The 21889-nt window shown below is 44.4% G+C and overlaps 1 protein-coding gene across 23 annotated transcripts in view; it reads right to left on the bottom strand.

The window, feature by feature from the left end:
• Positions 1-21889, bottom strand: part of FBRSL1 (fibrosin like 1) — a 533464-nt gene that overhangs the window by 77517 nt on the left and 434058 nt on the right. For 17 of the 23 annotated variants that reach the window (XM_061466075.1, XM_061466084.1, XM_061466087.1 and 14 more), the window contains one exon: positions 21748-21801. The exons of the other annotated variants lie outside the window; for them this stretch is intronic. In XM_061466075.1, coding sequence (XP_061322059.1) covers positions 21748-21801 — 54 coding nt within the window. The remainder of the gene's footprint in view (positions 1-21747; positions 21802-21889) is intronic. 23 annotated transcript variants of the gene reach the window in all.

Below are 21889 nucleotides of genomic sequence, written 5' to 3' on the forward strand. Positions count from 1 at the left end.
CAAATACTAAGCCATCCTTTCCCAGTCTAGAGGTTTGAGAGCCACATCTAGTTTGTCTGTGTTTGTACCTAGCTGGCCTCCAAATCAGGGAGTCAGATTTCTGAGATGAGAGGTAAGAACGTAGACAGTTTTGATTCTGAGACAGAGAAAATGATCCCATTCAAGGTGCCGTGGCTCAAGCGAGATGTTAGCATCATGTCCCTTCCACCACTCCTTGGCTGATGTCCAGATGGAAGTCACAGTGCTGTCTTTCAACAGCAGCAGTCGCTCATGCCCACTGTTTATGTACTCAGTGAAATGGGTTACGGTGTCAAACATGTGCTATGTGAGCTGGCTGAAAGTGCTGCCTGTTCCATTGTCTTGCATGCGTCCAGCGTCTGACAAGCACTGTAATGAAATTCACTTTTACCTTCACTACTACTAGATTGCAAGTTCTTTTGTTTCCAAATTGACAAAATGAACAGCACAGTCACCCTGCGGACTGTTCAACAACACACGGCTGAAGCCTCAAGACTACATAGCTGCCATCTCTGAGTAATGCCCCTTGCACAAATCTGTGCCAGCAGAAAAAGAGCTCAACTTGCAGACTCTAGGGACTTTGGGGTTGAAGAAACCAGCAAATGATGCATGCAAAACCTGACTGGTCTTTGCATCTTTTAAAGCATGGAGATTATGGTAGAACAAAGAGAGAAAAGCCAACATGAAACTCTTTCTAACTGAACAGTGTGCAAGACAAGGAGAGAACCACAACTGACTAAACAGGGACCAGCATTCCTGCACCCGCTTGAGGACAGGATTACAGTCCCAGCTGAAGCGATATGACATTTCTAAATCAAAGAGATTTTGAACTATCTCAGACACAGATGCCATGAAAATATGAGGCATGACTGGAAGATCTCCAAATACCATTTGAAGAAAAGATTCTGCTCTCTGGAGTAGTTTCAAGCCAGTTGATATCTTTATCGTGTCATCTTGCCAAAACAAAAGCCACATAAAATTCCAAGTGGGATAAGGGCCATCTTCAACCTGCTGTCGGGTAGGTACCCAGGAATGATGCCCCACAGTAACCACACCTAAGACATCTTTGAACAGGCAGCAGTGAAGAGCAGGACATGAGAAAGCGAAGGAGTACAACAAGCCAAGAGAGAAGGTTTGGATTATCAGATTCAAGGTCTGGGATTATTTCACTTTATTACACAAAGAGGCTTATGAGTTCATATTAAACACTTGAAGGGAAAGCGGCGGCTTCAGAGCTTGCCTTGAGGAAGCAAAATGTGTGAGTGACCAAGAGAAGTGTGTTCCACCTCCCACCCGGTGCCTGACCCTGTGCTTTGGAGAAAGCAAGCACCAGAAATGCACAGGAATGACATGCTGTGCTGCCGGCATGGCTGCATAGCTTCATCTCTTCAGCCATCCAACCAACAAAGAGGGAAAAAAATCACGTTGGACAGGAGGAGCAGAAGTTTTCCTGCTGTTAATGTCTTGGGTGGCAGCGAATCCAGTGTTGGACCCCAGAATAAAATGAAGGCAAACTGGTAAGAAATAAGGAGCATGCAATGGAGCACTACAACTGAGATACTCAAGAGATTGAGCAAGGTTTAAAGCTCTTGTATTACACAAAGCGTAACATGATAGAGTCGGCAAGCTTCTTCAGTACTGAAGTGACTCAAACTTTGACATTCTGGCTTTGAAATTCCTGTACCAATATGACTTTCTCTCCAGCTACAAAAGCAATGAAAAAACCCCATAGCCGCATCTCAAAAAACCCGAGTCTGGTGCACAGAATCCTTTTTTCCCCCTCCATGTTTGTACAGCATGTAGTGCAGTGAAATCCTGGTCTGTCACTAGGGCTTTCAGGTGTATGCAAATAGCAATAAAAACCCCGCCCCTTGAAATAGCAGTCTTGAAAAAACGTTACCTTTGGTACCACAGATACCACTATAATAATCTCCACCGTAAATTGAAAATGTTACCATCGCACCAAGAGGAGCTGGACATATTTGGTACTACTGTTATCAACCTGGGTTTAGTTTCATTAGTAGTCCAGACGTGTGGTAATGAAGAACCCATTCAATTCTCTATCGCCGTTAGTGGTACACTTCATGGGCTCAAGGAAAGCACACATAAACCCGTTATCTCTGACAGGGACGGACACATGTGTGCATGTCCCAGATTTGGAAATTGCATTGCAGCGAGTGCAGCCTTCACGTCACTCAACTGCAGAGCTTAGAATTTTACATTTTAATTTTTTTGATGTCTGGGGAGATTAAAATGAGAACTGGCAGCATGTGCAAGGGATACTGCACTTTGAATGTGTTATCTATAGTGATTCAGGCTTCCCGGAGCTCCAGCTGAAGCAGGTTTTTCACGATGGAAGAAACCACATTACACTGCTCCCTAGGAAGTGAAACAAAACAATAAAGGACGGTTAATCTCTTCTCTAATTCTGCTCTGTGGGACAACTCCTTCAGCAAGCAGCGCCTGGCTGTATCTACCTGGGAGGGGGTCATTTTACTTCGGCTTCCTCTTCTGCTTCCCTCTGTCCCTGGGAGCACTCTGTCTCCCTGCTGCATCTTTCAATGGCTTTATCAGAGCTTGCACCAACTCAAGCGTGAGAAGTAGCTCTGGGCCCAGCAGGGAGAGGTGGGGGAGTGTGTGTCTGTGTGTGTTGCAGAGGGGGGAGAGAGGGGAAGACGAGGGAGGAAATGTTATTCTGTCCTTTGTCTTTTCAACAATTTCTTTTTAATGCAACTTGCAGAGCAGCATATAATTAGGGGTCTTGCGGAGCAGGCTTAAACTCAGGAGTAACCCTTCTAACGACCTCAGCAACGGATAATCAGGTACGCGGCTGTGGGGCACAGCACGCCAACCCACCCGCCGCGCAGCTCGGCCTCGTAATTAGAAGCCTCCACACTCCGCTGCATAAAGGCAGATTGCAAGGACAGCGTGAAGCCCTTGTTTGAAGCTGGGGGCACAAAGATTGCAGTGCTTGTGATGGATGGAGACAAAGACTCCGATACTGGAACGCTTCCAGCAGCCTCTGAATACTTGCAGCATCGCTGATGGACATTTTCAGGATTTCTTACAGCGGCAAGGTTTATTCTCCTGCATCCCCCACAGAATTCCTCCACAGTTCAACTAAGGCAGGGGTATGGATGTGCCACTGCTCAGGCACACATCTCCAGAGATGCTGCCATGGTTTTATCACGAGAAAAATGTGTTGCCCCCTTTTTCCCCCTTCTATTTTTGTTAGTTCGCATTCTGACTGGGAGGAACATGCTGACACTTAGAAATACATCGTGCTGAGGACATGGGGCTCAACATCCCCCTGAAATTCCCAAGCCAGAAGGGTGTTTTAGCTGACTATGTTCACATCGATTTGAAACTGTAGCAGCTAGTACTATGTTTAAGTTGTAGGTGCTGTTAGCGTAATTTCCCTTAACCCTTCAGCATGAATACAAAAAATTCCCCTTCTTCAAAAGGCACGTAAATCCCCTCTCTCTTTGCTGATCACACCTTGTTTTTCTCTCAATATCTGCATAATTTTAAGCACAGGAGTAAATGAAAATTGATACTGAAGTGTATCCCAGCTACAGCAGGGAGAGAGGAGGAAGAAGAAAAGCACGGAGGACAGGATCTCGGATCTCAGGGTAAAAGAAACCTGAGAGAGGGGAGGGTCAGTTCGTATCACACAGCCTCTTACCAAACAGAGACTGACTTCTCTTTTACCCCAATTCCAATGCCTTCTTCTCATCTTTTGGGCTGCCGCTGTGGCTTGTTTGTGCTCTGTGTACCTGACCTCTCCCAGCAGCATGGTAGCAACTCATCCCACCGTAGCCACAGCAGCAGCAAAGCAATGGGGAGAAAACCAAACAGCTCAGACAACTCCAGCACAGCAACAGACTGAAAAAAAGCAGCAAGGCCAAAAGTGCTTGAATAATAAAAAAGGAGGAAGAAAAACCAGTAGGGCCACTCAGCAGCTGGCAACTGCCAGGCAGACAAGCTCCCCTGGAAAGAGATAGGAGCAGCTCCAGGGAAGAGCAATATCCATAAGGCAACATAGTGCCAGTGTTTTTTTCCCCTCAGTTTATAATGATGAGTTTAAGAAGGGCTGGAAGAGAACAAAACATGGAAGATTTCTGCAGGAGAAATGAGGACACCCTGTCACGGACAGCTGCCCTGAACTCACCTTATCCAAGAGCTCAACATTTGTAGGCACTTAAAACCTAGGAAGATCATTAACAAGCTAGTAAGAACCACCAGCAAAAGGAGCATAACCTGGACTCGCTAATGTGTTTTGTTCTGAATAATGAAAGGGCAAAAGCACCCAGACTGAGCCACTGCAGCTACAAAAATAATACAATGTGCTGTGAGTCATGTTGTCTCCTACCCTACTCCTTCCTTCATCAACTGCTGTTGCGCGAAAACGGTCTCCATCCTAGTTCTCAGACTCTTTCCTGTGTTCTCCTGACTGCTCAAAAAGCACAGTGATTTCACATGTGCTACAACACTCCCCAGAACAGCAGACTGTAACATACTCTGTATAACACCGCTTAAAAATACCCTCTGCCTCTGGCAGAGACCACTGAAACACAGGGCTCCAAGAGCAGTCTCTGTTCTTTGGAAATCAGGAGATGCAACAGCATGAAGGAAAAGCAACCTTACAGCACTGGATCCCACAGGATTTTAACTCCAGACTCATGCCTACTTCCAATTGACCAGGGTATGGGGAGATAATAGCATGGTAGCCCTGATTTGGCAGTCCATTCCAACCTTGCACTCAGTAGTCTTTTGCTCTGGCTAGCTGCATTCAGGGGAAAACCTGTTCATGCCCTCTCTCTGAGGTGATTTTACAAGCTTCAGATCTACTTTTATGTGGGTTGTATCACATATTTCAGCAAAAAGAAGCATGGTTTCATCACACAGCAGCTCTGCTCTACTTTTTCTGCAGCAAGGCATTCAGTCACCTGAACGAAATCTTTTCACCAGGATCTTCTGGGGGAACTGATGATGAATACAGATTTGGGGCCGTAGAAGGAAGGAGCAGAGAACTTCTGAATGTTTAAAAGCTGGTACAGATCTGTGACATTCAGAAATAACATAAAATAAACCCACCCTCACTTCTTTCAGCTTCCCATACAATGCACTTGCTGCACAGTTTCACTTCATATATCCTGAATTTACTTAAGAAAGCACCTCTGCCAACACCTTTCTTCCAGCCCCATTAACTTCATACAGCTCTCCTCCCAAGAGGACATGCATTAACTCCCACTAAAGAGGTGGGAGAGCATGGCCTGGCTCTGAAGCGTGCAGCCCATTTCAGCACGGCCACAAGCAGGCTCCTACCCATCATCAAGTGGAGAAATCCCTTTCCCCCAAGTCCCATCCTGCAGCCCTCCAGCCTCTTGGAAAAGCAGCCTCCCAGTTTGTCTCCCTGGGCTGTGAAGCCATGCAGAGGCTGCTGCTGTCCTCAGAGATGGGGGCTCCTCACTGCAGACCATGTCAGGCAGAGCTGGATGGGGTCGGAGAAGGAGAGTAATAAAACAGGAGCAGGAGATTCCAGAGGGCTCTTCTGCCTCTGAAGTCGTGTTACTGTTGACTCCTTTATTGTGATTAACTTCTTGACATCCTCCTTCTGTGACAAGTGGGGGAGGACAGACTGAAGATGGTGATTAATTTATCAGTGAATTACCTTCTTCCCTTTCAAACCTCGCCCCCACCAATAATCTTTATGACTTGGCTCTACCTCATGAAAGGGTTTACAGCCTGGTACAGGTTTGACAGTTGTCATTTCATCATCAAGAAATTCAGTTTGGGGCATGGCACGCTCCTTTGCCAGACCTGGTGGTAATACCATTTGCAAGCTTAGGCCCACCCCAAGAGCTCTATATGAGGAGAAGAAACCCTCTCCTCCCCAGCCTCTCATTCAAATGACAGTAATTAGGGAATCTCATCACTTCAGACCTGGAGAGGGAGGGGACGAGCATGGTAATTGGAGACATTACATGAAGCCACACTGTGCTTAGAAAAAAAACCCCAACCACCACACACAGAAGAAACCAGCCCCTTCCCCCCAGCCTGGCTGGCATCTCCTGAATAAATTGCCTTTTTTTTCAGGCACATTGGTGTGCTTTTTAATACTGGAGACTACTGGAAGGACTCCCGCAGCCCGATTAAGTGTAATGCAGTGTAAGAAAAATAGGAAGGAGGGGGGAAGCCCTCAGAAAGGCAATTGAAGTGAAAAATCTATCAACAGCACGGTGGCTCCAGTGGAGCCAGGAGTCCTGCTCTGAACACGCTCCGACTTCCCAGTCATTTGCTCTGCCGGACACTCTGGGGACCCCAGCACAGCAAACTACAATTTCTAGTAAATATATCCCAGGGACACAATTAGTTTTTCAGCTGGGGGCATGATAAATTGGTCATGCATAATTCAAGGCCAGAGCAGGCTGGAGTGTAAACTGCTCCATGGCAGCTTCCAGCTCCCTGACAGAAGAATGCAAATGGGCTGCCTGGCGCAGGGGCTGCTGGACCCTGCGAATGCTGCCTGCTTCATCCCACTGCCTGCCTGCTCCCGTGTCCTCCTGCGTGCACAGAAGCCCTTCCTCTGTGCATCAATGGCAATTTTGATTTCACAGCGATGTATCCATCACTGTCCGATGGCCTTTTGGGACTGAACGCACATTGTTATCACAAACACTGCTCTCCGCTCGCCCAACTATGGTTTTTGCCATACGCAGACACAAGAGAATGGTTTTGGCACAGAAAGAGGCTGAGGGACTGTGTGGTCTATTGTCAGCATTAGGTGGCCTGGGGCAAGTAATTTCAAATCTGCCTCAGTGTTCCCATCTACACAATGGAGATAATTCCAACCACGCAACTGCAAGATTAGCAAGAAGGGCTCAGTCTGGTGTCTGATAAAGGTCTGAGGGGTGGCTGAGGAGATGCAGCATACCTAGAACAACAGCCAAGTTCCCTGAGCTTCTTTTAGGTATTTAAATAAATGCAACAACCTGTTCAGAGTGATCATGTAGAAGAACAAGAGAACTTGCTGCTTTGCAGAAGTTAGCTTAGTGATGAATGAAACAGCACCTTCCAAGGAAACTTTGGGAGTCCTTCACAATGATGTCCCAGAGTTTCTCAGTGCATGCCATACAGTCTCCCAGCTGGGCAGGGATCACCGTATACACGCGGGAAAAATCTGGTTGAAAAATCATTCCAAGTAGTCTCACTGCAAGTGAAATGAGTTATCTGGGGTCTCAGCCACAGCCATGTGTCTCCATTTCACCAGCTACAGTTCTGCTTTCTTACACAACTCTGAAACCACTTCCCTGGATGCATTGCCATTTTCTGCTCTCCAGGAACAGAACAGGCATTTTAAGTCCAGTGTCTGGGAAATATTCTTAAGAAGCAGGGCTAAGGAAGAGCTGAGGTATTCATAAAGGAACACTTTGTTTCATTCTGGCAGCGTATCTAGAGATATAGCAGCCCTTTAATTTCATAGCCAGTTCCGCATACGCAAATAGGTGACTCTGGTTTGCCTAATAGTTACAGACAATACTCCATGCTTGTCTGTTTTAATAGGAATACTGTTGGGTTTTTTTCTTGAGCTTCACTGTCTTGTATAGAGCTGGGTTTTCCTAGAATGAGACCAAAATCCAAGCAGAGATACATGGGGTACAAATCCAGGGACCACAGATGTTAACCTTGGTAAGACTGGACATCCTCATCAACTTAACTGACACAGTTCTGCCAATACTCTATCACTGACAATCATCAAGTCCAGGATAAAACATGCTGGTTAACGCAGTAACACTGTGATTAAACAATTCCTCATTGTAATGTTCTGAATAGAAAACGTCAGTGCTCCCCTGTCCCATCCATATATGGCACTCTTCAGTTTTTGACTCAGTTTTCATTTTCCTAACTAAGCTGGTGTGCATCATGTGCACACACACAAATTATCTGTAAAACTGTCAGAGGACTAAGCAGGGCAGCCTGAATTTCCCTTTGGACTAGATTAACAAAATTAGCTCTTCAAAAATACACCACATCTTTAACTACACTTGCATAGTTTTATATGATTCAGCAAGTCTGGCCTGTGGGGACACCTTCACCCTAAAAAGCAATCCTGCAACGACAATGCATTGAGAACTATATTTACAGGGCTTGTCCTACAGGTATGTGGGTGATGATGCTCCTGAAGCCCAGACATTTGCAGGGCTGAATGTGAAGACTGCGTTTTGGTCCCTGAAGGTTTTTTGGTCACAAAAAGCTCTGCAAGCTCTGATGTTTGTCAGCAGACTGTGGGGGAGCTGGCGGGTGTGACAGCAATAATTCAACCAACAACTTCAAGTGATGCCAAGCTAAATTCTGGGCTGGAGCACAAGTCATTACAGAGCAGGAGGTGAGGGTGGACTGAAGGACCAAATCACTGCACTCTTGGCAAGAATTACATTTCCTCCAAGCCACCAAGTCCCTTCCTTTCCCAATTACATGAAAAAATATACAAACCTTCTCAAATTTAAGTAGGGTTTCAAAGGTCAGCTCTGTTCACATCAGCCCACAGGGACTACATTAAAAGAACCCGCCAAGAACAACATTTTTTTGCTTAGTGAAACCAGCGGGGACAAGACAGAGCTAACGAGGATTATTATTTTTATGCACATTGCTAGGCTTTTTATCTCCACACATGAATGTCTTCTCCATTAAAATAAAACTCTCTGACACACGTGGTGCACTAACTGTTGTCCCAGCTGAGGTTTATCTGCCTCATAGAAATTACACCCATGAAAAAAATTTGGTCAGTTTGGGGGTTTTTGTGTGTGTGTTTACTTAATTTCAGCATATGTTAAATCCTGTATCTGAACAAACGCGTTTAATTCAATTGTATACAAACCCAGGTGTGTTTGTGTATTCAGGTATGCACAGGCTGAAGTATAGATACAGCCAGAACACCCAAGTCAATACACAACTGGGAACACTGCAGAACACCAGAAGATGGTTAGAAAAAAAGTCGCAAGGGGAATCCCACCCAGAAGAGAAAATTTGGGACAGTCAAGTTTTGAAACCATTGTCCTCAGCTTCCCAGTGAACATTTCTAGATGAGAAGTGAAAAGATCCTTAATATCTGCTATCAGAAACATGACCATGAACTGTAAGTGTCAGAAGCCCATGTGAAGATGGCTACACAAACCATCCGTTTAAGGATGATTTCTCTGTCCCTATCCACACAGGGAAGAACAACAAAAAACCTGAAGTATTAAGTGGCACTGCTACATAGCCTGAAGGCCAACAAGCACTGGCTCTGATGAACCAAGGTGTAAGAGGCAATTGTGGCGTGAAGGGCCCTCTGTGGAGAACTCGCTGCTGCCAGCCATTACAGTCAAGAGCCTGTCAAGCCTTGTGGCCCAGATGCTCTCAGCTGGCAAGGTTAAAATGAACAAGGAGGAAGCTTCAAGATGCTACAGCACAACAGTCCTCTGGGATAATCAATGCAGAAGGCTCCCCACAAATACAGTGAAACCTTTGTCCTGGTAACTCTATGTCCACACACAGGGTTATGGGACGATGATGTGCAGAGACCATCCTGCACATGCAACTCCACATTTCATTGACACAGCTTGTACGTACAACACATTGTAAACGGAGCCTCCCAGGCTTTTACAAGGCTAGAAAATTAAAACTGCAGTTTGGTCAGAAATATTAAAAAGCCTTGATGGTTCCACGAGGCCAAGAGCCCCTGCTGGAGGCTGAACCAGCAACTCCTTCCTGGGTTTCCACTGGAAAAAGATTAGAAGCACATTAGATATAATATACCCATATGCTTTGTTTTGCTGGCCTTTTGTTTTGCCTTTTAAGAAAGGAAGAGCAAGATAGAAACTTCCCCTCCAGAATATTAAAAGTAACAAATTTCACATTTTTTAACAAACCCTCCCCTCAGATCATTAGCCAGCCTGGCAACCGACCAGAGAAAATTTATAGCCGACGTGCAACATCAGCTTTCATCCAGAAATGCTAATTTCAGTAAAATGAATAGTGTGTGGGCTTTTCATACTGCTTTGCATTTGGCTCCTCACAGCCCTGTTTAAAGCCTGGGAACCGGCCATATAGTTAAACTGCACAGATGTTCAACAATCTGTACTTGTGTTAATTACCCTAATGTGAGCAGAAACTCAACAGATCCCTGCTAATGAAGGAGAAAGTTTTCCAGTGTGACTACCGTATGTTTCATTGTCACTGTATTACCAAGCTTCTCCCCCTCCTTCCTCTGCCCCCCCAACTCCTATTCTCTCCATCTCCTTTGCATTCACATCACCCTCCTACCTCAGCATGCATGAATTGGACCAACTAATGACTGTGTATTCGCAACATGGCAGACACTATTAGGCTGATCGGAGGTGCGGCTGCTGAATTTTAACAGGCAATTTTAAACAAGGTAAGAAAAACAGATTCATCATGCTCCTGATTCTCTCATCCCCACCCATCTGCCATACTTCTGCCCTTGCCACAGCTCAAAAACACTCGCAAAGTGCACATACACTTCCCCCTCTATAAAACACAGAAGCGTACAAAGCAATGCAAATAGATGTTGCTGGGCAATTACTGGAGATGGAAGCCGGATAGTCGGGTGCATCCGGGAGGACAGAATAACAAGATGGCTCAGAAGCAAGGCTGGAGCCTGGGCTCGGGGAGGAGCACACTGCTTCACCTCAACAGGCAGCACAGTAGCCAAAAGAGGCTGTGGGTGATCCTGTCTGCTGCTCTGCTCCCCTATCAAGAAGTGAGAGTGACGAATTTCATTGTGGAAACCAGAGAAGCAGCAAGTTGTATGTTCAGCTGCAGACAGGAGGCAAGACGGGTTTTCTACAGGGCATGATGGGAAAGAGTAAGGCAATGCTCAAGTGATCAGTGCTGCCAGTAGCAATGAACCAATACTGCTGCGCAACTTAACCTGGCATTAAAACATACTCGACCTCCGAAGAACTGCTTCTCCCACTGAGGATCTTGCTTTCCCTTCCAGCATCTCTCTGCTCCGCTCCCTGCTGCCAATCATCACATCCAGTCACTGCTCTCAAAGCAATCTGCTTGGCAAGCAGAAGGCAAAGGGGACCGGGTAAGGGCAACTGACTCTGAGCTTGTTAAGCCTTAGGTGACCTCTGAATGATACCAGCCCTGGCCTAAGCCAGAGTTCACATCTCCCAGGTGCCACCACTTCACAGTCAGGCCAGTCTTCACCAGCAAATCGTATTACGATGACCCTCATGGGAACAAATGTACTTGCCATGATCGACTTGACTGGCAGACTCCCCCCCCTACAGAGGAAGGGGGGGAGCAGACAACTGCTCATTTACTGCATCCATCCTTCTAGCTCAGCCTCCTTCGTCATTCACAGAGCCAACAGCCTGCAAACTCAGGGATGGAGCAGCAGCTGCTGATCCAGGGAACTCACCATTGTACACCACCCCTCCACATGGGACAGGGCACTAGCTTCCAGCTCTTTACCCACAGAAACTGCAGTTCCTTCTCAAAAACCTTGTTCTTCATGAATTGAGGAGAGACAGGGGAGAAACCTCACACAAAAAGGTGGGGAGGGGATGCAGCACAACCCAGAAAGAGTTGAAAATTATTTGGAGAGCACTTGGCTCTTTTCTCCCACCTCTTCATCATTAGCACTGGAAGCAACACAGCTGTCTAATGGCAACTTCAGGCACCCATGGGCCAGCGAAGCGACATTTTCCACACTTAAATAACACTGAGCTGATTTAATTACTGCACTTAATAGTAACAAAAGATGTCTCAATTTAATCTTCAAACGGCCCTCCAAGATCAAAACACAGCTGGCTGGATAACAAGATGGCCTAGGCCAGCAAACAAGTAGGTCCAATTTGCTCAAGAGCCACATCCACTCCTCGGTATGAAAGGCCAAGGAACACTTGTGTGTCGAACGAATCAAAGACAGCAGCAGTCCCGTCACCCTCCTCCCTCCCTGCCAGACTTCTGTTATATAGGAAAAAATTAAAAGGCAGCTGATTCACGGGTAAAGAAATGCAACATGATAAAAGAACAAATGATGTTGGGGAGAGGAAGAAAAGAAGTAAGAACTAACAGGTTCTGCTTTTATAATCCTTCAAGATGATTAGGAATGAATGGATCAGATTAAAATCACATGGAGACAAAGGAAGGTCTCTAACTCTTTTGTTTTTCTTTCCATACTGGACAGAAGGAGACAGCTCATTAAGGAAAGCCTTCAAGACACAGCTACAGTGAGGAACAACCCAGCTTTTTTCATTTAGGGTTGGCTGTGTTTGGGCAGAAAAAGTTGGAAATGAACCATTTACTTCTAACATTCTCTAATTGTCCCTGCTGCGCTGTGATTGTTACTTTGTGCACACTACTCTGAGAAACGTCCCTCCCCTGAGCAGCGGTCAGTGTGTACTGCTACCCGCACCAGGGCTGGGTGTCTCCAGGCTCCATGAAGGAATTGTTATGTTTTTGCACATTCCATTACAGCTAAACATGGAAAAGTTACAGTCAAGCTTTCAGCCACTGCAACATTCCTGTGATCCCCTGAGCAGTGTAGGAGTCCAAATTAACTTCCATGTTGTACACAAGATGTATGTAGCTTTCCAGCTCCCCCTCACAACTACTGATAGTAACACGAGGGGCACACAGCCCACGTTTTTGATCCAAGTTCTACTAGAACGAGATGCAAACAAGTTCAACAGACATCAGTTTGTTGAGCTTTGTGGAACTACTGTGGACTGACAGCCTGTGGGATATCGTTGCTGACAGCTTCAAAGGTTTTCCTAGTAATTTTTCCTAAACTTTCTCTCCTGATGGAGAACCATGATTAGGTAACTTAAGTGTTCCATTTTCCTGGAGCCCTGAATCATGTGTTTTGGGGATTATGGTTTCCTTGAGTTCTGTTTTTCATTATATACAGAGCTTACTCCATCAACAGCGGCAGTTCTTAAACAAGAGATGATGTCACTGGCCAGTGTACAATGAATATGGAAGACCTGAGGACAAAGTGGAATTTACTACAACTCTCGTGACTCTCTTCTCCATGGCCCATGACATGGTAGAGGAATACGATGTCCTTGTTTACAATGATCAGACAATCGAACGGTTTGCTCAAATACCCTGGGCAGGCATGAGACATCAAACAGAGAACCACAGAGTCACTTAAGTGGAGGGACTTTGAGACATTGCCTGGCTCAACCTCCTGCTCAGACAGGGGTCTTCTATGATCTTCTATGTTCAGCTGAATCTGCACACAAATTTTGGACTAATTCCCTCACTGCCCATTTAAGTACCTTCTTTTCCAGTGACTTTGACCCTGGATAAACCTGTACTTTCAAAAACACATTAGTTTGCAATAAACTGGTGAAGAAGTACTCATAGCTTCAATTCATAATGCAGCCTCCCTCCTGATCTGTGCTGAAGCTGAGAGACTGAACCTTCACACTTCAAACGAGCTGGGTGGGGTTGGAACTTGATGATCTTAAGGTCCTTTCCAACCCTAACTATTCTATGATTCTGTAATTCTATGATCTGCAAGTAGGAATAAAATTTCCCATCTCTCTGCTGAACTGGTTTCATTTAAGCAGGGTTGAACCTTAGCTTAAAACCACATTCCCAACCAGCTTCAGGTCTAGATCAGTAACAAGAGCTCTTGAGGAAGTATTACTGCTCAAGCTTGAGCTAGTGCATGTTTCCAGTTTGCCTATTTGTTTAAGTAAGTGACAAAGATGGGGGGGACCAAAAGCAATCCCCCTAACTAGAATTCACAAGTGCAACCAACTAGAAAATCTCCCACCTGCTCCCAAGGAGGGAGTCAGATTTTCTCAAAGCCTGAAAGCGGGCCCCGCTCAATGTACATACAAAGCGCCAAGTGTGAAATCCTGACCCCACTGCAGTCAGCAGCGAAATTCCCATAGATTTCCTCAGGGCCAGGATGTTCAAACCTGTTCAGACAATTCATAAACCACCATTTCAAGGGCACACCTTTACATGAGATTCCCAAGGGCCTTTTGAGTTTTGACTTAAATGCCTGGATTATTTTTACAATTCCAGTTATGGGTTCTTTGTTCGCAGGGAGTTAAGCAATACAAAGAACACAGTGAGAGAACAATGGAGGTATTACCATGCATGATTTGCCTTAAAAAAAAAATTCTCTTTCTTTTCATGAAGTTATAGATCCAATTTCAGCCTTTATTATCACTTTGCCATGTGAGAAAGTGCTTCTTAATTTTAATAAAGGAAGGGAGCTTCATATTTCAACAAGAGCTAAAATGCTTCATGTGATACAGAAGGTGGAAAGCTCTTGCTAGCAGCTACTGCAAACCAGATTTGGGGAGAGAAAAGGAAATAATCTGTCCACACCAAGTAAATCGATCTTGTCTAGGACATACCTAACGGTGGGCAGTAGCCCAAAGACATCTTGTCCAATGAGATCATGTCTGCCCCCTCCATTTTAAGGGAAATGAAGAACTTGCTCTGCCAAGCACGTATTAACATGTCACTTATCACAAAACTTGGGGCCCAAGCAAGTCCATATCTTACTGTAGTCTATGGTGCACCACTGGACTACTAAGGATCCTTCCACTGTGTTAACCAATCTGGAGAAAGAGCCATAAACGATTCAGAACCCTTAAATCTACTTTGCCCTGAAAAAGGAGTCTGTGGTATATTTAAGGAGGTTCTCACCTAAAACTTAACTGCATTCTATTTTACGTGAAGAATGACTAATTTAACCCAATCCACAAAGGCATATAAGTGCCCCCAGTAGACACAGGCTTGTGCAGCTTACCTTGAAAAAACAGTATTAGAGGCCCACCACTCCCATTTCATGCTACTGTACACATTTTAATGCAGAAATGTTAGTTGTGTTTGGTCAGCCGAAGCTTCAGATCCATTCCAGTTTGAAGTGCATTATGTAAATTCCTTTTTCCCCAAAGATGACCAATAGCCCTATTACTTTATAGCCTTTCCCATTAGACCCTGTTTACACTAGCACTGGAGCTGTAATAGCAAAATCCATCTTTAAATATTGTCTTCAGTGGTAAGAAGTAAACATAGTTTAGTGAAATTATTTCTAATACTGTTCCATCTCTGTCTGTTCTAGCAAAGGAAATGAAGTTCAGTTTAACCAGAGTACCTACAATCTGCTTTAAACATGCTCCACACGCAGCAGCTCTGCCACAGAGTGGGGGGCAGAGCAGTGAAGCCCCTCACCTACTGTCAGGGCCCATTTGTTTAGTATGAACACAAAGCAAAGCGAGAGAAAGCAGTTCACTCACCTCAGCTCTATAATATCTGTAGCCTTTTTTTTTTTGCAAAAGGCTGAAAAATTCAGAGTCTTACAAAGTAAAAACTGTCATCTGGTTCCAATACCAACGGGCTCCTTTCAACCACATGAGACTTCTTCTTTCACTCCTCAACCTTGGCAAGTACCACACAACAAAACTGAAGGCAATACAGAGTCCTTTGTAAAAGGCCCTACTTGGGCTGCAGCTACATGGTTATCTAAACAAACACTACCATGCACAGTCCCAGTCTTCTCATTTTCCACAAAAAAACCTCAGGCACAGGTAGGCAATGTGTCCTGCACAGCACGGTGTGCCCTAAGGGAACACACAGCACAGGTCTCAGCCCTGGATGCCACAGCCACTGGGGCATGTTACCTGGGCATTTGACAGAGGAGCACTGAGAGGGACAATATGCTATTCACTGCACGTGTTATCCATTGTTATTCATTCTGTACTCTGAATCTCAGCACAAGGGAAAAAGCAACCCTACGAAACTGGGAGCCATGTATGGAACACATTCCTACTCAAATGGCAGCAACAAAAAAATCAGCAAGACACCTCCTGACAAATTTCAAGCCAGATCCAAAGAGTGAAATGGAGAAACCAAAGCAGTAGAAGCAATTAGCATTTATATATTCCAACTCTCTTGCATACAATTCCCAGCAAAGGGATTTAGCTGTGATGAACAGGGCTGTAAGATACAGAGGCGAGATACAGTGTGTTTTTATGATTCTTTTCAGGTAGCTGAGTACGAAATTCCTGCCCTTCTCTCTCCTAGGGCTATTCATCTTCTGCAGGTGATGGAAAGCCACTCTCCCAGCCGGTGGTTCTGCTCTCGCAGACCTTAATGTTTAATTGCCACAAATCAATTCCAACCTCGATGCTCAGGCTGCTGCTACCCTGTCCCCCTTTCTACCCCTTTCTCTTTACACTGATCGCAGCCCAGGATCCTCTCATGTTACTAAATCAATCTTCAGACACACCACCTAGGAAAAACAAAGAGGCAGCACCAGGCGCTGCTCACCATGACCAGCGTGATGAGTTGACCTTATGCACAACCACCAGCCTAAACCAAGAGTCAACCCCGTGTGTCTGTGCGTGCGCGCACGTGTGCACACACACATACCTCCTATTTTGGTTTTTTGTTCAACTGGAATTAATCAGGGATGATAAACACTGTTTTTCTCCTGAAAGCAGCAGCAGGGGGATGAAATATGCCTCTTAAGCTTATCAGCTTCAGCGCCACTGAAGAGAAAGCTGGCTTCTAAGCTCAGGGATAATGGGCTGTCCTTTCAGGAAGGTATCAGAGGTCTCAGGAGAGGGAGACAGCACAATGGTGTGACCTTCAGCTAATAAAGCCCACCCTAGAGTCCAAAGAAGCTTGGGGAATATTGACAAAAGTTCATATTTACAACAGCCTGGACTCTTTCCAGATACCATTACCAGTTAAGAGCTGCAGCCTCTGTACGTACACAGGCTTTTATTCTGCCTCCTCCTTTCTTTCTTTGTTCCCAGGCTAGCAAAAGAAAAAATTAGTCAGAAAATGGCAATTCTTCAGCCAACGAGGCCCCACCAGCATCTTCTGCAACGAAGACACTTCTTTAAAATTTCAATTTCAACCTCAGCACTATCCTCTACTCGAAGGAGATTCAAGGCCTCTCGCAAGGATTCGCAGTGCGTCATCACGCTCACCAGGAAGAAAGCATATGTGTTTTTGTGGAAAATCTGCTGATGTATTTATAATTCTTTAAACAAAAAGGCAGCCAACATATTGTAAAATGAGAAGGCTGGGGTTTGGTTTTTTTGCTGCTTCTTTTTAGTTTTTCTTTCTTTTGGAAACAGGCACCCTCAATCAATGCAGCCCCAGGAAGAAATACAAACCCAAAGCTTTTTCAGGCAGAAACTGATCCCCCTCCCCCTGTCTGCATTGTGGTTAGCAGAATGACGTTTAGGCCGTAACTAGAGTGCATAGGCATGACTGGAATACAAATAATAAATAATATCTTTTAAACTGTTCATACAGTGAAAAAAGCCAATTTCAAAACACAAAAACTGTTTGAAACAGAAGTTTTATTTTTTTTGCCTCCTAATGGAGTTCCAAAACAAATATCTAAAAGTAAAGGTTTGGAGGAAATCTGTTTTCAAGGGTAATTTCACTGAAATCAATAATAAATCTCAAAACATTTAATGGAAATAATGTCCTCAGCGACAGAGCTGTTTTGACCGCACTTTTCAATCCAGCCATGCCACTCTGCCACTTTTATTTATCTGCCTCATAATTCATCTTTGCCATCCTGAAACTAAACCTGCTGGGGTTCAGAAGAGATCCAAAAACTGGAATATGTCAGAACTTCTCCCAGTAACACCTTCTAAAAGGTGCCTCTGTATCTTGGCAGTTTCATTTACCATGCTGGTATTTACAGGCAGGAAGAAGGCTGAACAGACCACTACAAAGACCACAGTTTTCTTGCTTTTGCCTTCCAGTGAAGAACCATTTCCACCAACTGCTACAGTTACAGCAGCTACACAGGCTCACAAGCAGATTTCTAATTGCCTACAGTTTAGGCCCAAGCATGCGTTTCATCTGTTCTCCTTATCCTGCCCAGCCATATTCGCTGTCAAGAGAGTTCAGATGATTGATTACAGCCTGTCTGAATTGAAAGTAGTCAAATTAGGTATTAATGTTGTGCTTAATGTGCTCACACAAACAAGGTCACTGGTTGCATCAAGACTAATAGAAGATGACACACACTGGGACTGCATGGCCCAGGGGACTGGTAACAGGATGAAGAGTCTTCAGTTTATGGCCACTATTTCAAAATGAAGCCCTACAGACTGGAACAATTACTCAGCAACCTGCCCAAGATCCACTCAGCACAAACCCAGGGTCCTCCATAAACTCATGACAGAAGAACTGCTATCATCTCGACTGCAGCCAGATTTTGATCACTGTCAAGATTAACGACTCTCCGTCCTTGCTCCCAAACACTGCTCCAAATCACATCTATCCTCCCTCTAGAGGTGAGCTAACAAAATCAATAAGCAGTACTGAATTTAGGACATGGTATAAAACACCAGGGAAGAAATATAGGGTCCTAGGAAGTCAATAGTGTCATCAGAAAGACGAAACCATGTTCCTCCTGGGAAAACAGAAACTAATTCATCTGTGGAAAAGTAACACAGAACCATGATATTCAGCAAAAAAAGAGAAAGATGGAAAAGGGAAAGGTGTTGGGTTCTTCCAGAAGGAACCTGCTTGGAAAGCTAGCAGCCAGTAGGGCAAAATACCCATTACATGTATGGGGATGCAGAAGACCGCTGAAATAAACCACAATTTTCTACGGATGAGAGAAGGTGCTGCAAATGATAACATGAAACACTTGGAATCGGTTTCCAAGACCACCTCTCTACACACTATTTCAAGGATGCGAGGTTGTGTCTCCTGGCTGCCACCAAGGCCCTAGCTGAGTGCTTTTCATTGCCTAACCTTTAAAACAGAATTGTTTTATTTTTAACAGTGAGTTCCTATTGAGAAGCTCCAGCAACAACTGTGTCTGGTTGTAATTTTATACCTGTTTTCCATGGCAGAACCCCCTGGCTCTCAGGAAGCCATGGGGTATTAACTGTATCCCAGAGAAACAGGCAGATCCAGGACACGTCTTCTGCTGCAGTGGATGGCCAACTGCTCAGAACTGCTGCCTTCTTCACTTCCAAATCCCAACCCTCAGAAAGTCTGTTTTTAAGGTATGAATTTAATAATGAGTATTCAAGATAAAAGGTTGAAAAATCAAGCTCTAGCCTGAGAAGATGTGAATCTTCAAGGATTCAGATGCCATCTGTCCTGCGCATGCTCTCCTGCACCCTGCCTCTGAGCACTATTATAGTGAGAAACCTACATGACCTGCTCATGTTGTTGCATGACATGGCACAAGACTTTGTCTTCCTTGAGCCAAAAGGTAAAAAAAGATCCAGGGCTTGAAATTGCAAAGAATTAAGGCTTAACATCAGCCAAGACGGTGACTGGATCTCAGAGGCCTGCTTCCCTCTGAATTTCTCCTTGCTGCCGTGACGTGTTCACACTGAAAATTCTCCCTTAAGCAACTGCCTGCCTAAAATACAGCACACCCTTACCATAAAGCCCTTTGTTAAAACATCTTTGCCATAAAGCTACAAAACCTTGGCTCCTAAGTACATTAAATCCTTATAAACCTGCCTTCATTTTAACCACACAGTATTTCAAGACACAAAGCGCTTCTTCTGAGAGATAGCACTTTAATGAGGAAAGGGGTAAAATATATAAACCATACCTCATTATAGCATAATTTCTAGGAGACAAGCATGCTGTTATAAAAAGAAGCCATGGCAATTGCATTTCACATAGCTTGAAGATTTAATACTTTTAAGGAGCCACTGCTACTTCCAGCCATTGGTGGTGTTTTGTTTTGAACATAACCGAAAGAAACTAGAGAAATGGGTCCACCAACAGCTGTGTGTTTTATATTCCGTAAATTGTTGCAAATGGTGGATTCAGCTCTGCTGCACACTCACAAAATGTAAGGTGGATTGGACAGTAAGAGACTGACTACAAGTTTCTGTGTATACTTTCACCTTTAAACCTCTGTGTTCTTAAAGGTTGTTGCTTTAACACATAGCATGGACATGGTAAATTACCCAAACCAGATCCAATTCAGACTGGATTGAAAGCACTTACAGTGATACAGCTTGTTCACATGTTAACAATGAAGTAGAAGAAACCCATCAACAAAACACTCTATAGGATATGCCTGGGGTACTGACAGACAAATAAATGAAAGTGATGGATATAATGCCCTTTAATACCACCTGCCAGATAAACCAGGGTAACTGGTGCATCCAAGGGACTCAACTGGTTTCAGAAAGTGAGAATACTCAGTGTTTTTAAACCTGAAACTCAGTTGCTTTCTACAAAATGTCAAATGCAACCCCCCCCCCGAAAAACCTTACTGGAAAAAAAACGTTCTCCCCAAGAACAAACTACCTATCAAAGGAGCATCTTGAATTACATCGGTCTAGAAGACTTTTAAACTTAATCTAATAATAAAAGCCATTATTGATTACAGTTCTTCCACATTAGTCTTCCAGTTGTAACTTCTGAAATAAAAGCTTAGCAATGATTAGGTATTTACCACAATCAGCAGAGGGAAATCGTGAAAAAAGATGAGCAGAAAGGTCACCAGAGAGACAATGAACCTTTGGGGGTTTTTTGAGAGGAGGAAAACAAAACCAAACACAAGAAACAACCACCCTCCTCCCAAGCAACCCTCCCCAAACCCCAACGACAGCAGGGGGATGCACTTCGCGGCAGCTTTGACTTGAAGCACATATAACACTGATTGATGGATACTGAAAGCGAAGACACCAGTGGAAAATTAAACCCAACCAAGCACCAAACTGGGACACGTTTTTTTTGTGTTTCTTGGTAGTACTTCACTAAATTGTGCAAGAAGAGTCAAAATTTCAGCAAATGATCCTTCTAGCTACTGTTACAGATCTGGGTCAACAGCAGGGTAAAAACTGACATGTAACTGATGCCTATAACCTGGTCAGGATAAGTATTTCCTCTTCTCTCTCTGCTGTAGCTTATAGTGAATGAAATTCTGAACTGAAGGGTGCTTGTTCTCCCTGATTACCAGAAGGTTCAACACTCACTTCACAGCTACAGCAATGGAGTAGCACTTCTGATTGCAGTTCTGAGAGAGGACATCTGAAGAGAACATAATACACCAACCCTTTCTCTAAGTACAAAATCAATAACCTTGCCTTTGGGTCCTGTTTCAGAGATACTTCTACAATTTTCATTTCTACTGACTCTTCTTCTTTCCATGTTTACAGTGAAAGGATAACAGGTCCCTCCTTCACCATCATCACTCCCCTGTAAGTCACAAGGGACTTTTCCAGCTCTTATCAACTTTGCCACAGAAAACAGCAGACTGGACAAGTCTGGGCCAGCATGTCAGCACAGCACACAAATCCTCACAGCATGTCTGGCATTAAGGTAACCCAGCCTAGCACGTGCCTTCCCTGAACTCAACTTTTACTTTAATATGTTTTTCTGCTTGGCTGTGCAACTAAAGCTCAAGAAAGAAGATAGCTGCAAGCAAGAGCACGTGCTACTTTTGTTTTACAACCTTCCCACTTCCTCCCTTAATAACAGAGGGTTTGGGTTGCTAAAAATGAGAAGCCTTAGCACAAATGTGTAATGAGACCCTGAGCTAACAGGTTAGCTGACATGGAGCTGTTAACAGTGAATTGGCTTGGAGACAGTGGAGGGGAAAAAAAAGAAAGTAAAAAGGGGAGACAAAGCGAGAGACACAGAGACAGCAACCAATTCAGCTGCAAGAAATAAAGCTAAATCAGTCCCAAGTGCCCATGTTGGAGAGACTTGATCTCATACCTTGCTTGTTATCAAGGCACTCCTGATACGAGTCAGCTCCAGTTCCGTTGCGGTCTACAGACAAAACAAAAAGTTTCATTCATATCAAACATAAGTATTAGAAACTTCTCAAACGGCAGCCTTGCTGGAGCAACATGTTACG

This window comes from Pezoporus flaviventris, unplaced genomic scaffold (assembly GCF_033815535.1).
Source record: "Pezoporus flaviventris isolate CSIRO_AGI_PZ_B2104156 unplaced genomic scaffold, CSIRO_AGI_Pfla_v1 ptg000041l, whole genome shotgun sequence".
Lineage (NCBI taxonomy): Eukaryota > Metazoa > Chordata > Aves > Psittaciformes > Psittacidae > Pezoporus > Pezoporus flaviventris.